Consider the following 14876-nt stretch of genomic DNA (forward strand, 5'->3'; position numbering starts at 1 on the left):
TGAGAGCTGACAAGAGGATGAGCCATATAGGAAACCCTAGTAGGGCACTAGCGGCTGCCACTAGCAAAACTGTCCTGTAGCTCTTGCTGTAAAGTATGACTATCTCCCTCTTTCCACTGGAAATTCAAATGAGCCCATGCCAACACACCTCGTGGACTGGTGGAGAAATTGCAGACATACGGCCTCTCTCCGCAACTGACACTGAAGCAGTGGACTTAGCGGGGCCACAGGGCAGCCATTCAATAGCGGATGGTGAGTCTCCATGCAAGAGAGTGAGAATTGTCTTCAATCGACATCTAAAACATACACTTCGAAAGATCCATATCATGCACGAACATCATGAAGAGATCGGCACAGCCTAACCCACCCATATTTGTGTTCTCTCAAGCTGGTCAGCTTCCATGGGAAACTCCATCCGAAGGGGGACAGCAGTCAACCTATGAGGAGGAGCAGTCAGAGGCTGTAGTGTTACATGACTCTCCTGTACTTTGCACCAGTGCAGATACGTTCATCTTCGTAGGTTTATGATGGGCTTTAGAGTCAGTGTCACAAGCTTGTAAGAGAACCACACACACGCCTGAGCAACTGACTGGGACTGCTGAGGCCTCTGACAGTCACAGACTTATGGGTGCTCAGGCCCATTCTGAGCCGCAGGCTGATGGCAAGCCTTTGGTTTTGATAGCACAGGACATACTGGAGTGGCAAAGCGAGGTAAGGCAACATCTAACAGAGATACTAGAGATAATGTGCTGTCCTGCATGGATGATGGAGGATACATCCATGCCAAGAGTGCTGCCATGTCTCGGCATGTAAGTGCATGGCTTCCTCCATGGTGAGGTTGGCGATCCTCATATAGACCCAGATCCCACAGATGCTGCAGACATAAACATCATTGCCTTGGACATGAGCTCAATGCAGCGTGACAAGGCGAGAGAATAACGAGTTGCCTGGACTCTTCTCCAGCTCCTCATCCTTTTCTGTCAGTGGGGTGGTTCAAGTGAGCCTTTAAGGGGAAAATAGAGCTTGCCTCCACATATGGGGGCATACCTCAGGGCACTCTGTGTATAGATTCCTCAGTCCCTCTGCCAGTGAGCCCAGCACCAATTGCCGCGATGCCTGAGGAGAATCCTGAGCTTGTACAGGAGACCGTCAGGCAGCGGAGGTCCCCCAGGCCTCAGAGAGCCAGAGGGCGATCATTGAAGTCACCACAGGCCAAGGGGCAGCCTGATCATCAGCCTGCCTCCAACCCAGTTTCTAGTGCAGTGGTCACACCACATAGAAGCACCCAAAAATATATAAAAGAAACGACCTAGACAGACTTGGGGGTTTCACGGCTGTTTGCCATTTGCCATTTGTTTTGTGGTATGAAGTTGTTTGGTAATTGAAGTTATCATTGATTGTGGAAAATGCTAATTTTTCAAGCCTTAATTGTAATATGCTGATTTCACCCTTCTCTCTTAATTGGCTGCCAGGTAGGGACAGCCCTCCTTTGGTAAGCATCTGACATGGGCCACAGCACGTGAGTAAGCTGGGCGCGAGGCACAAAGCTCATATAGAAAGGAGGCAACAGACTGAATGCTTTTAAATATGTCGTTATTGCTTGCAATCTTAGAGGCATGATGGTGTCTGGAAGCGGGTAAGTATGAGACTGTCTCTTGTCTCCTCATCCCATTGCTTGATGTATCTGGCCTCTGGTGAAAGGGTTTAAACATCCGGAACTGCCTGCTCATTATCTGCTGCTGCATCCCCCTCACAGTTGAGGACTGGTGGTTGGACTGGAGGGCCTCACCCCTCTGCAGGGTCAGATTGTGCAGAGCACAGATGACCACCACGACACGTAAATACCTCATTGGAGCATGCTGCAGTAATATATCACATTGATCCAGACACTGGAGTTATATATTTAGCTGCCCAAAGGCCTGTTCAATCGTCGCTCAGGTGAACCCATGGCAAGTGTTGCTCCTCTCCTCTGTTGCAGTGCGAGGGTTCCTCACAGATGTCAGTAGATATGTATTACATGGGTAGCGCTTGCCTCCGAGAATCCATCCCTTATGTAAAGCAGGGACCTGAAAAACTGTGGCACTTGGAACTATCTAATTATGTAGGCATCATGGCTGCTTCCTGAAAAACGGGCACACAACGGCAGGAAATACATTCGGTGGTCTCAGACCAGTTGAACATTGATGGAATGAAATCCATGTTTATAAAGTTGGCTGGCTGGTCCATTTGTGTCTTCATGGTCACATGCACACACTCTATCATACCTTGTCTCTGGGAATCCAGCAAGGGCCCCAAAGCTGATTGCCCTCTGCCTGATTGTCAGCATTGGTCTGGTAGTTCACATAGTCATTGAAAAGGGCATTGGTCACCTCCCTGAAGCAGTACTGTACTGCTGCCTGAGAGACCTCAAATATGACCCTGGCGATCGCTGAAAAGATCCAGATGCATAAAAGTTAAGTGCCTCTCTGATAGTCAGGGCCACTGGCATTGGGTGACCACTGAGTCCCATAGGACATAAGTTGTCCTGCAGCGACGGTCTCTCTGTATAGCCACAGTCTTCACTGGCAATGTCACTTGGACATTCAGATGTAGCACTGATGCGAGGCCAGTAAACTCTCAGATGCAGGTGTGCTCTTCTTGGCATGGCCGGCTGCTGTTATGCATGTCGTGGAGGTCCATGGGAAATGGAATGGGGTTCACAAAGATAGGCGCATGAGACCCATGCCAGGTGATCAGTAGGCCTCCAAACCACTATCATTGCAAAGATGAAGTTGCCTTGGCATCTTCACCATTACTACCTCTCTCGGATTATGCACTGATAACCCTCAGTACCCAAACTTCTCACCCGATGGTATGGCAGCCCAGATCTCTCACCCAGAAGTATGGTCACACAAACGTCTCACCCGATAATATGGCCAACCGACCTTCTACCCACCAGTTTGGGCACCTGACTCTCCCATGCAATAGTCTGGCCACCCGTTCAGCTGACACAACATTATGGCTGCAAGTACAGATGACTCAACTGCATGGCCACCCTTGCCAAACACCTGACGCCCAGCCCAACCTGCTTTGCCAGCTGAAACCAAGTCCACCTGCGCTGACAACCTGAGACCGTGCCCACCTGGTACTGCCACCCAGACCAAGACCACACGTGCAGAACACCCGAGACCAAGCCCACCTATGCAGAGTGCACTGCACGCAGGCCGACAGAGGATATTCACTCTCCCCTTTCCCCGTATATATTGAAGGTCATGGCTGCCTACCCATCAGATTAGTTAGTCCTCACCTCGGTGCCAGCACCTTTCAATGGCTGGGAATCCAAAGGCACTTGAGGGCCTCCTGTCGTTCACTTAATCCCAAGCCCCCCGAGTGATTTGCCATCATTTGCAGGCAAATGTCTTAAAAGTGACTGTTACAGAATTTAAATGGCAGTCCCATCACGAACACATATTTACATCAACACTCAAACGGCCTTACTAAGTAGAATGCTAGACTAATTTGCGCAGCCTGTTCTCTTCCTTTTTGACTGGTATAATTCTAGTAAATCTGCCCTGCACAACCCTCAAGGTCCCTTCTGTCCTTCCAGAGGTGCGGTGCCCAGAAGGGAACACATTAGTGTAAATGATCTCAAGCGAGAACTCTCTATCACTGTAATATTTTGTACCCCTGCCCCATGAGGAGGGCAGCAAAAAGAAGTGGATACATATATCAGGAAGCAGAAAACAAAACGTAGGAGAAATGTCAAGGTTATGAGTGTAAGACTTTCAGAGAGCAGTAGAGAAGTGGTGGGTCAAATAGTTTCCTGTGGTGCAATAAAGGGCCAAAATGTTTTAATGAATTTCTTGATCAGTAAAGTCTTCTCTGTAGATGATGACTTTGTCTGAACAATTTTGCCCCTCATTTAAAAATAACTATTTTAATCGTCCGTGTGCACTGCAAAGAGATTGCATTTTCGATAATAAAGCTTTCTCTATACTTCTCCACCAGCAATCTATGTCCTTTCTCTGATGCTTACTGGGAACATTAAAGCTTTTTGTCTAGGAATGAACCGATTATGGAAAACAATGTTTCTTAACTGTACCTTATTCATCACAAATCTGTAACACCACATGCTAAGCCTTAGGTAAGGCAATTCCGAAGTAATGTGCATATATTCAGTACTTTCACACATTCATCATAATGACAAATTAACACTACCCAGGAGGGGACAATGGATGTTAATTTGGAAGCATTACATGGGCCTACTTTTAATCTGAACAGTTTGTGGACTAACAGGCAATTTCAACAGTCCCACTACCGTTCTGTGGATAACTCAACTAAATCAACAGACTCCAGAGATCGAATATGGGCTTGAGAACTATTGTGAAACATTGCTTGTATCATCTTTCAATTGTATTTTCTTAAGCAATGTAACGAAAAGAGTAATTGGTCCTTTGGGTGTTTCCAATCCAAATCCGTGCAATAACCTTTCACACCGTTCAGTCAAAAACATTGGAACAAAAACAACTCATTCAGTTTGTGCAAATGCATGGAACTAACATCAGTGAAACGTTACCTAATTGTCTCAATGGAGGTTTCCATGATGTATATATTGACTGCCACACACCATGTGTTGAGACAGTTGAGACATAATCACTTCAAAGAGAAAATGCATGAGCCAGCAACTGGTCTAGTGTATGCAATTTACTATCCTATTCTTGTCGCTATTGGAGTACCAGGTAAGCTGTAAACTTGCCAGCCGTGCAAACCTGTCTTAAACCGTTTCAATGCTCTTGCTGTGCATATGATAGAAGTGTTTTCAAAATAGTCACATATTCTGAGGCAACCACCCAAGGACTATGTTAACCTCTGTTTATACTAATGAAATTATGGTTATCTCAACTCTGGCACAGACTGGATTTTTTGAAGCACTTTCTTCAACTAACTTATTATCTCACATCCAAAATGAAACATTCATCTAATTATAAATGTGAGTTGATAGGTGCTCCATTTCGCTTAAGCAACATCCAAATTCCACGTAGCGCAATATTGAACCTTGCAAATAAATTATTGCTTTCCGACATCTTCTCCTGCTCGGTTTCTCTTGTCTCTGTCAGCCTTTGTATGCCCGAACACTTCTGCATATGCCACGTGATAGAGAGATATAACAGACTTATAACACTGAGGCGACTTCAGCCATTAGACAGGTCCTCACTAAAACATCCACTCACAAGCTTTCTACTCGTGATGAAGAACATTGTCTGTGTTACTTCCTCTACCAGCATTCCAGAGTCGGTTGCATTCCCTACATCACAAACTCTGAGATCAACGGACTGATGAGACGAGAAAGCATCCTACAGTTCCCTGCTTGTGCAGCAGAGTATGAAACAAGGTATTGTACGTGCCCACGATCCCACCAACACAGCTCAGGAGCATTAAGCTTGCCGACAATGCAATCTATCTTGAGGGCAAAATACAACACAAGTTCTGTTTATCATTTGTAATGGAGCAGTGAAATACAGCACATGTGAAGTTTTAAAGCTGTGCATGACATCCTCCAAAATAATAATAGGTGGACTATGAGAAGGAGCAACCTTGCGTTATTAGGATTCGAGTAAGCAACAGAGCTTTGAGTAAACTCAGTTGCTTGTATTGGTGTAAGTGATTTTTTCAAAAGATAAGAGATAGTTAAATATTGATAAGTAGTTCTAATGCCAGCTGGATTGATATAAGTCAGATACCCAGTGAATTTAATTGATAACATAAATATTTAAATATCTGATATTCGGATTTATAACTTCACTGATATTTTCATGGTGTTTTTGTTAAGTGCAAATTCATCACACAGCTAAATTGATTATTTCGCTTAATAATGGGATGAATATCGTATGAATTCAAAAGATATGTAGTTATCATTATGAGCAAATTATTTTAAGATTGAGCTGTAACATAGTAGATTGCCAAAATTACATATGTTGTTCTTAAAATCTTTAATCTGATATGTCAGAGAAGCCATAAGCAAAAGTTCTATTACACCCTTTATTCTTCCAGTAAAATAGTGACCAAAGTAGTTTGAGATTAATATCGAACTTAATCAACAGTAAAAACTTGCAATTATACAACATTAATTATAAAAATGTATTCACCTGTTTCAAAGATACAGAGAAATGTAGACAATGAGGAAAAGAAGGAAAATTAGGCGTGGAACAAAACACATGGTGAATGAGGTATCTTTTTAGAGCCATCAAAAAGTTTCAGGGAAAAAAATGAAAAGGGTTAGGTGGAGGGTTCCAGGGCCTAGGGGCTAAATAACTGAAATGCACTGCTGCCAATGATGGGGCGATGGACAAGGGGTCCGAATTGGCCGAAGGCAAATTCCTGAAATTCGTGTAGAAATGGACTAGATTGCTGAGTTTGAGAGGAGAGAAAACATGGAAAACTCTGACCACGGAGATTGGAAATCCAAAACAGAGGTTGGTGGACAGGGAATCAGTGTACGTCAGTGATTACAGGTGTATTGGATGAACGGGACCTCATGCAAATTCTGAGATAGGAAGCAGAATTTTGAATGAGCATTAGAAAATGGAGGATAGAAGGGTTTATATATATATAGATACACACACACATTTAGTCAAAAATGTGTTGCTCTGCGGTAAGCAGTAGCAAAGGGTAGATAGAGAAATTGTGTGACAGAGAAAAATGAGGGAAAATAAGATGGCAACGTTTTGACATCACTTCTGATGTTTTTTTCTGTTGTATTTAATGGAGAGAGAAGTAAAAAAAACACAACTGGAAACTCCCTATCACCATTTTACATTAGTGGAAAGTGAAGATCTAGCCGGATTTCTGATATGGACAAACTCTGGTTCTTTGCATTAATGTATGATAATAACATCTTTTGTTTTCTACTCTTCCCTACAGTTAATCTCGTGGCAATTGCGATTCTGGTCCGGGGAAAGTGTGGACTCTCCAAATGTACTATCTACTACTTGGTGGCCATGGCAGTGGCGGATCTGTTGGTTGTTATCACCAGTGTTATACTCAATCGGATCATTGCCATTTCCTTTCCTGGAAATTATCTGTTGCTTACACCAGTATGTCGGGCAAAAACCGTCCTAGTTTATGTCACCAGAGAGATTTCTGTCTGGTTCACTGTCGCATTCACTGTTGACCGCTTCATAGCCATTTGTTTCCAGAAAATCAAAACAAAATATTGCATCAGGGAAACTGCAGCTGCAATTATAAGCATGGTGGTTGTTCTGAGCTGTTTCGAAAACATCCCCTGGTACTTCGTATATGAACCTCTGTACATAAATTACGAATTACCCTGGTATTGCCGGATCAGATCAATCTTCTATACATCACCTCTATGGCAAGCATTTTCTTATTTCAGCTCCATAACGGTTCCTTATCTACCATTTTTCATTATTTTGCTTCTCAACATTTTGACAGTAAGATATATTTTCGTGGCCAGCAGGGTCCACAGGGCACTACGAGGCAACAACAGCTCTGCAAATAATCCTGATCCTGAGAAGGAGAACAGGAAGAAATCCATCCTTTTGCTCTTCAGCATATCAGCCAATTATAGACTGTTATGGCTGACACATGCAATCCATTACGTGTATTATCGAATGACTAATAATTATTCATACACAGGCTATGATGATCCTGTTTATATCTTTCAAGAGACCGGATATATGCTTCAACGTTTGAGCTGCTGCACGAATACATTTATTTATGCAGTGACCCAGGCTAAATTCAGAGAAGAGTTAAAGAAAATGTTGACATACCCAGTGAAAAAGATTTGCTCAGCATCTTTGATTTGATAAGTAAAGGTGGAATTGCTACGATTACAATTTAATTTTGAACTTAAAACAAAAGAAGCAGGATTAGGTCATGTGGACAATCGAACATGCTCCACAATTCAATAAGTTCATGGCGGATAGTTTTCTCAACTCCATTTTCATGCCCTATCACAGTATCCCTTTACGCTGTTCGTGCCCCAAAACGTATCGATCTTGGTCTTGAATATACTCAACAACTGAGCATCCATTCTAAAGCACAGAACAAGTGGGGTTTCTCCAGTCACTCCATCCTGTTAGTACAGCTCTCTCATCCCAGGCCGCAATCCAATGAATCTTTATTCCACATTAGCTGAGGCACGGACATCCTTAGCTATGGAGACCAAAACTGCAAACAGTACTCCAGATGTGATCTCATCAAAACCATGTATATTTATACCAAGACTTGCTAGCTCTTATAATACAAATACGTTACAACAAAGGCTAATAATGGGCGGCACAGTGGTGCGGTGGTTAGCACCGCAGCCTCACAGCTCCAGCGACCTGGGTTCAATTATGGGTACTGCCTGTGTGGAGTTTGCAAGTTCTCCCTGTGTCTGCGTGGGTTTTCTCCGGGTGCTCCGATTTCCTCCCACAGCCAAAAGACTTGCATGTTGGTAGGTAAATTGGCCTTTATAAATTGCCCCTAGTATAATTAGGTGGTGTGGGGATGTGGTAGGAATATGGGATTAGTGTAGGATTAATATAAATGGGTGGTTGATGGTCGGCACAGATTCGGTGGGCCGAAGGGCCTGTTTCAGTGCTGTTTCTCTAAAAAAAAAACAAAAGAAAAAAAAACATTTGCTTTCCTAATTATTTGTTGCATCCGCATGCTATTTTCCTTGGATTTGCGTAGAAGAACATCGAATCCCTCTGGATACTAACGTTTGTTAATTTTATCATTTAAATAATACACTGCGTTTTGATTATTCCTATCAAAGTGGACATTTTCATATTTCCTTGCACTAAATTCCATTTTCCAAACCCTTGCCCACTCATCTAATCTGTCTAAAACAATTTGCACTCTCTTTGCATCCTTCTCACATCTTACGTTTCCCACCAGCTTTGTATTGTCAGAAAACTTGATAGATCACATTCAGTCCCCTCATCTATATCATTGCTGCATATTGTAAACAGTTGAGGCCCAAGCCCTGATCTTTGCAGCACCCACGAATTACAACATGCCAACCAAAAACTGCATGTTTAATCCAACTTTCCATTTTCTGTCTGTTACCCAAACCTCAACCCGTGGTTATATGCTATCACCGATCCCATGAACTTGAAGATTTTGCAACACCCTCTTGTGTGGTAGCTTGTTGAATACTTTTGAAAATCCAAGTATATTCCATTCACTGTTCCTCTCAATGCTACCCTGCTAGCTTCACCATCTAAAAGCTCCAATATTATTGTCAAACACGATGTGCCCTGTCTCCATGTCCCTCCTGATAAATTTCATTTTTTGGCCCACCGGTGAACTCAGATTAACGCTACCTGCCTCTTTTCTTCCTCACATGTTTATTGTCTGGCGGGGTTGCATTAGTTATGAACTATAAACAATTCCCTTCTCATCGCTCTCGACCAATCAGCAGCTTTCGACATACCATCCTCATCCAAGGCCTCTGTTCCATCTTCCAGCAGAGTGAAACGTCCTCAGCTTGGTTCCATTCTTATCTCGCTAAGCCTAGCCATCAAATCACCAACAATGGTTTCACTTACCACTCTCTGTCTGCTCCCTCTGGAGTTCCTCAGGATCTATTCTTGACCCCCTTCTGTCTTGATGATTTATATGCTACTCTTCGGCGGTAGCATATACAAGAACGCATCAGGTTCCACATATATTCGGATTACACACAGCTCTATCTCACCAGAACCTTCTTCGATCCTTGTACGTCTTTGATGTGTCACAATACCTGCCCAACATCCAATATTAGATGAGGAGAAATTTTCTCTGACTAAATATTGGGAAAACTGAAACATTTTCTTTCGTTTCCAATCGATTCCAATCATCTCTCAGCTCATCTGCTGCTGACACCCGACCCATGCCTTTGTTACTGTTAGACCTCACTATTCTAATGCTATAATGGATGGCTCCTTTATTCCATGCTACATAAAATTGTGTTCATCCAAATCTCTCTGAGCTGTGTCTTAACTTGCTCCAAATTTAATTCATGTATCACACCTATGCTTGCTGACATTCTGTGCCTCTGCCTCCGTCATTGTCTTCATCTTAAAATCCTCATCCATTCTTTTCAAATCCCTCCAGGAACTCACCTCTCCCTACCTGTGTTTCCTCCAGCAGCCCCACAATCCTTCGAGGTCTCAGCACAGCTTCCATTCTGCTCTCCTCTACATCCCAATACCAATATGGTATTGAACCTCAAGCAGAGAAGGAACTGCCCAGGGTCCATTCCAGCCTTTTCCATTCGCTCATCACACTTGTCATGTTATTTGGGCCACATTTCAGCAAGATCTTATGAGACCCACAGAGTAGGCCCAGGCGATAAATCTGTCAAGTTGTCATTGGGTTGTCAGGCCCGCGCATTTCCGCCTTCAGGCGATTTTGACACAGGTGGGTGAACAATAGGTGTCGCCATCCACCCGGCAGCAGCACGTATCCAATAATGAGCAAATAACCAGATAATTAGGAGAATGGGGAGAACTCCACTCGGACCTTTTGGCAAAGGAGTGGCCTCCCACTGAACGCTGATCCTGGCAGCTCAGTGTAGGTGGTCAGTCAGTGGCAGACAGGATGGCCAGAGGAACCGTAAAAAACATGCCCCAATCACAAGGCCACAAGTTGAAGAAGCCCAATGCACAGGTCAAGCAAATCCACCAGAGGCATTTCATTTCCACTCCAAGTGACCTACCAGCTTCAGCACTCAAAATGTTGAACTGTATTGCATGCAATTGAGGACGCCTCCAAGGTGAGGCACGCTGTCACTCTTCTTGCTGCCAGAGAAGTGCCCACCTCTCCCATCTTGATACAGCAGGCACTCTGGTTGGGTGTGCAGCCTCAGGGGAACCTGCCCGCCATTTTTAATGGGATGAGGCTCCCGGAGGTGGCCTCTTACCAACACACTGACAGTCGGGGATGCAACACGCATTTGGCCCCAGTGAAAGAATATATTCAAAAATACAAAAATGTCCTGTCCATCGAAAGTTGGGAAACAGTCGTTTCTCACACTGGACAATGTTGACTTAGCAGAACCAAAGCAGAGTGTGACTGAGCCACAATGAACAGAAAGGGCAGAAGAAGCTTGTGACAGCTGATTTCACCCACTGCGTTCATGTAGTAAACAGAGAGAGCAAAGAGCACAGTCTCCATCCCCACACCGTGCTGTTAGCTCATTGTATCTGGCATGGCACTCAGACACTAACAGAGTAAAAGGGCAAATATTGAAACCAAGGCCTGTGCTGAGTCAACTGATCTCAGCTGGTGTGATACTGTGTTGCAGAAAGCAAGAAGGGCACAGGTACCACCCGAGGTCTGTTTTCAGTCATCTGATCTCAAACTTAACAACGTAGCAACAGAAGTAGACCATTCACCTCTTCTAGACTGTTTAATTAAATCTGTACCTTAATGCCATTTTGTTGCCATGTTTCTGCAATCTGTAATGCCCGTGCCTAACAAAAACCTTTCAATCTCAGTTTTAACATTTTCAGTTGACATCGCCTCAACAGTGTTTGAGTGTGAATGCCCCGAGTTTTACTACACTTCGTGTGCAGAGGTCATCCCTGATATCACCCTTTCATAACTCTAACATTAACTTGATGCTCCAATATTCCGCAATCACACACTCGAGATGGATACAGAACTGGCTCGGTCATAGAAGACAGAGGGTATCAGCGGATGGGTGTTTTTCTGAATGGAGGGATGTGACTAGTGGTGTTCCGCAGGGATCAGTGCTGGGACCTTTGATATTTGTAGAATATATAAATGATTTGGAGGAAAATGTAGCTGGTCTGTTTAGTAAGTTTGCGGACGACATAAAGTTTGGTGGAGTTGCGGATAATGATGAGGATTGTCAGAGGATACAGCAGGATTTAGATCGGTTGGAGACTTGGGTGGAGAAATGGCAGATGGAGTTTAATCCAGACAAATGTGAGGTAATGCATTTTGGAAGGTCTAATGTAGGTGGGAGGTATACAGTAAATGGCAGAACCTTTAAGAGTATTGACAGGCAGAGAGATCTGGGCGTACAGGTCCACAGGTGGCAACGCAGGTGGATAAGATAGTCAAGAAGGCATGCGGCATGCTTGCCTTCATCGGTCGGGGCATAGAGTATAAAAATTGGCAAGTCATGTTGCAGCTGTACAGAACCTTAGTTCGGCCACACTTAAAATATTGCGTGCAATTCTGGTCGCCACACGACCAGAAGGACGTGGAGGCTTTGGAGAGGGTACAGAGCTGGTTTACCAGGATGTTGCCTGGTCTGGAGGGCATTAGCTATGAGGAGAGGTTGGAAAAACTCGGATTGTTCTCACTGAAACGACGGAGGTGGAGGGGCGACATGATAGAGGTTTACAAAGTTATAAGCGGCATGGACAGAGTGGATAGTCAGAAGCTTTTTCCCAGGATGGATGAGTCAGTTACTCGGGGACATAGGTTAAAGCTGAGGGGGGCAAAGTTTGGAGGGGATGTGCGAGGCAAGTTTTTTACACAGAGGGTGGTGAGTGCATGGAACTTGCTGCCAGGGGAGGTGGTGGAAGCAGATACGATAGCGACGTTTAAGAGACAGCTTGACAAATACATGAATAGGAAGGGAATAGAGGGATATGGGCCCCGGAAGTGCAGAAGGTGTTAGTTTAGGCAGGCATCAAGATCGGCGCAGGCTTGGAGGGCCGAATGGCCTGTTCCTGTGCTGTACTGTTCTTTGTTCTTTGTTTGTTCCAGAGGAAATTGTTTCTCTCTATATATTATTCACCCATTTCGTCATTTCAAACACCTTATATACATCACCACTCAATCGTCCATACTCAAAGGAATGCAAGCTGGATCTGTGCAACCTGTTTTCTTTATTCAAACTTTTTTGTCTGGGATAATTCTAGTATATCTGTGCTGTACTCCGCTCCAAGACCATCATGTTGTTCCTGGTGTTCAGTGCCCAAAACTAAATGCAGTATTTTAAATGACCTCTAACTTGCACCATTTTGCATCTCATTCTCATGAGGAGGTAGGACAGCAAAAGGAAATGGATATATATCTCAGAAAAAAGAAAAGAAAAGATAGGCAAAATGTCATAGTTATGAGTGTGATATTTACAGACAGCAGTGGAGAACTGATCGGTCGAATAGCTTCCTATGGTGCTGCAAAGGGCCACAATTTTATATGAAGTTCTTATTCAGTAAGGTACTGGAAGCAGATGTTTTTTTTTTTTGTTTAAAGGCTTTTGCCTCTCACTTAGAAATATCTATTTTAATATTCCATGTGCATCTAAAACAGATTTATCCTGTTGCAATCCATGTCCCTTCACTGATGGTTATCGAGATTATTAAAGTTTATAGGTCAGGAATGGGCCCGATTGTGCAGTTATGCTTTCAACTGTACCTTATTAATTGAGCAAAAGGAAAAGCTTGAGCTAGGCCTTGGGTAAGGTTATTCAGCAGCGTTATACTAACATTCAGTTCTTTCACCTATTGACCATAATATCAAATAACCACTATCGATGGATATTAAATTGGAAGCACGGCATGCATTTATTTTCAACCTGTCCAGCTTGTGGACTGTCAGACAATTTCTTCAGCCCCATGATCTCTCTGTGTATAACTCAGCTAACTCAACACACTCCCGAGATCGATTCTGGGCTTGAGAGCCATTGTGAAACATTGCTTGTACCATCTTTCAATTGTATTTTCAGAGGCAATTTAACCAAAATAGCAATTAGTCATTTGGTGTTCTTCTCTCCCACAGGAAAAGAACACGCAATAACCTTCAAACATGTTCATTTGTAAACATTAGAATAAAAACAACTTGTTCAGTTTGTTAGTGCAAATGTCCAATATTAATATCAATTGTCTCCCGGGAGGTATCCATGATCTATATATTGACAGTATCGCAAACCATGTGTTGATACAGTTGAGACGTAATCTCTTCAGACACAAAATGCATGAAGCAGCAACAGGTCTACTGTATGCAACTTGCTATCAAATGTTTGCCGCTGTTGGTGTCCCAGGTAAGTCATAAAGTTGCTAGCCATGCAAACCTGTCTTAAGCATTTTGAATAATCTTGCCGTGTTTCTGGTATATGTATTTTCTAAATAGTCACATATTCTAGCTAAACTCTCAAGGTCTACGTTATCCTCTGTTGAGATTAAATATTCAATTTAATATTTTTAGTAGGCAGGGCATACTTGGGCAATTTCCACATTATCTTGTAGATGCCATTGTTGTAGCTGCACTGGGATGTTGTCAGGGCCCATCGCCTTTGCAGTATTCTGTGTCTTCAGTCGTTTCTTGATATCACCTGAAATCAACTTGGGTGATGACTGGCATTTGTGATGCTGGGGACGTCAGCAGGAGGCCGAGATACACTTGGCACATTTGGCTGACGATGGTTGCAAATGTATCAGCCTCGTCTTTTGCACTGGCGTGCTGGGCGCCTCCATCATTCAAAATGGGTGTGTTTGTGAAGTGGCCTCCTCCCATTAGTTGTGAATATGTCCACCACCATTCATGGCTGGATGTGACGGGAATTCAGATCTTTAACCTGTTGGTTGTGGGCTCGCTTAGCCCTGTCCATCACATGTTGTTTCATGGCTTCACCAGTTTGGCAACTCAAACTTAGGTATGCCCGGTCCGGCTCCTGGCATTCTCTCTTGCACTCTTCATTGAACCAGCGCTGGTCCAATGACTCGATGGTAATGCTCGAGGGAGGGATTGTCGGGCCATAAGGTTACAGATTGTGGTGGAATACGATTCTCTGCTGATGGCCCATGGCACATCATGGATATCCAGTTTTGAGGTGCTTGATCTGTCTTGAATCTACCCCATTTTGCACAGTGGTACTGACACGCAACAAGATGGAGGATATCCTCGTTGTGAAGATGGGACTTTGC

The 14876-nt window shown here is 43.7% G+C and overlaps 1 protein-coding gene across 1 annotated transcript; it reads left to right on the forward strand.

Moving 5' to 3' along the window:
* The first annotated feature begins 339 nt into the window (after window positions 1-339).
* LOC137352851 (probable G-protein coupled receptor 139) lies at window positions 340-7805 on the forward strand. The gene is made up of 3 exons (XM_068018705.1): window positions 340-516; window positions 5552-5636; window positions 6901-7805. The coding sequence occupies exons 1-3, from the start codon at window positions 340-342 to the stop codon at window positions 7803-7805; spliced, it is 1167 nt and encodes a 388-aa protein (XP_067874806.1).
* Window positions 7806-14876: the final 7071 nt, after the last annotated feature.

The sequence above is a fragment of the Heterodontus francisci genome, chromosome 39 (genome assembly GCF_036365525.1).
Source record: "Heterodontus francisci isolate sHetFra1 chromosome 39, sHetFra1.hap1, whole genome shotgun sequence".
Lineage (NCBI taxonomy): Eukaryota > Metazoa > Chordata > Chondrichthyes > Heterodontiformes > Heterodontidae > Heterodontus > Heterodontus francisci.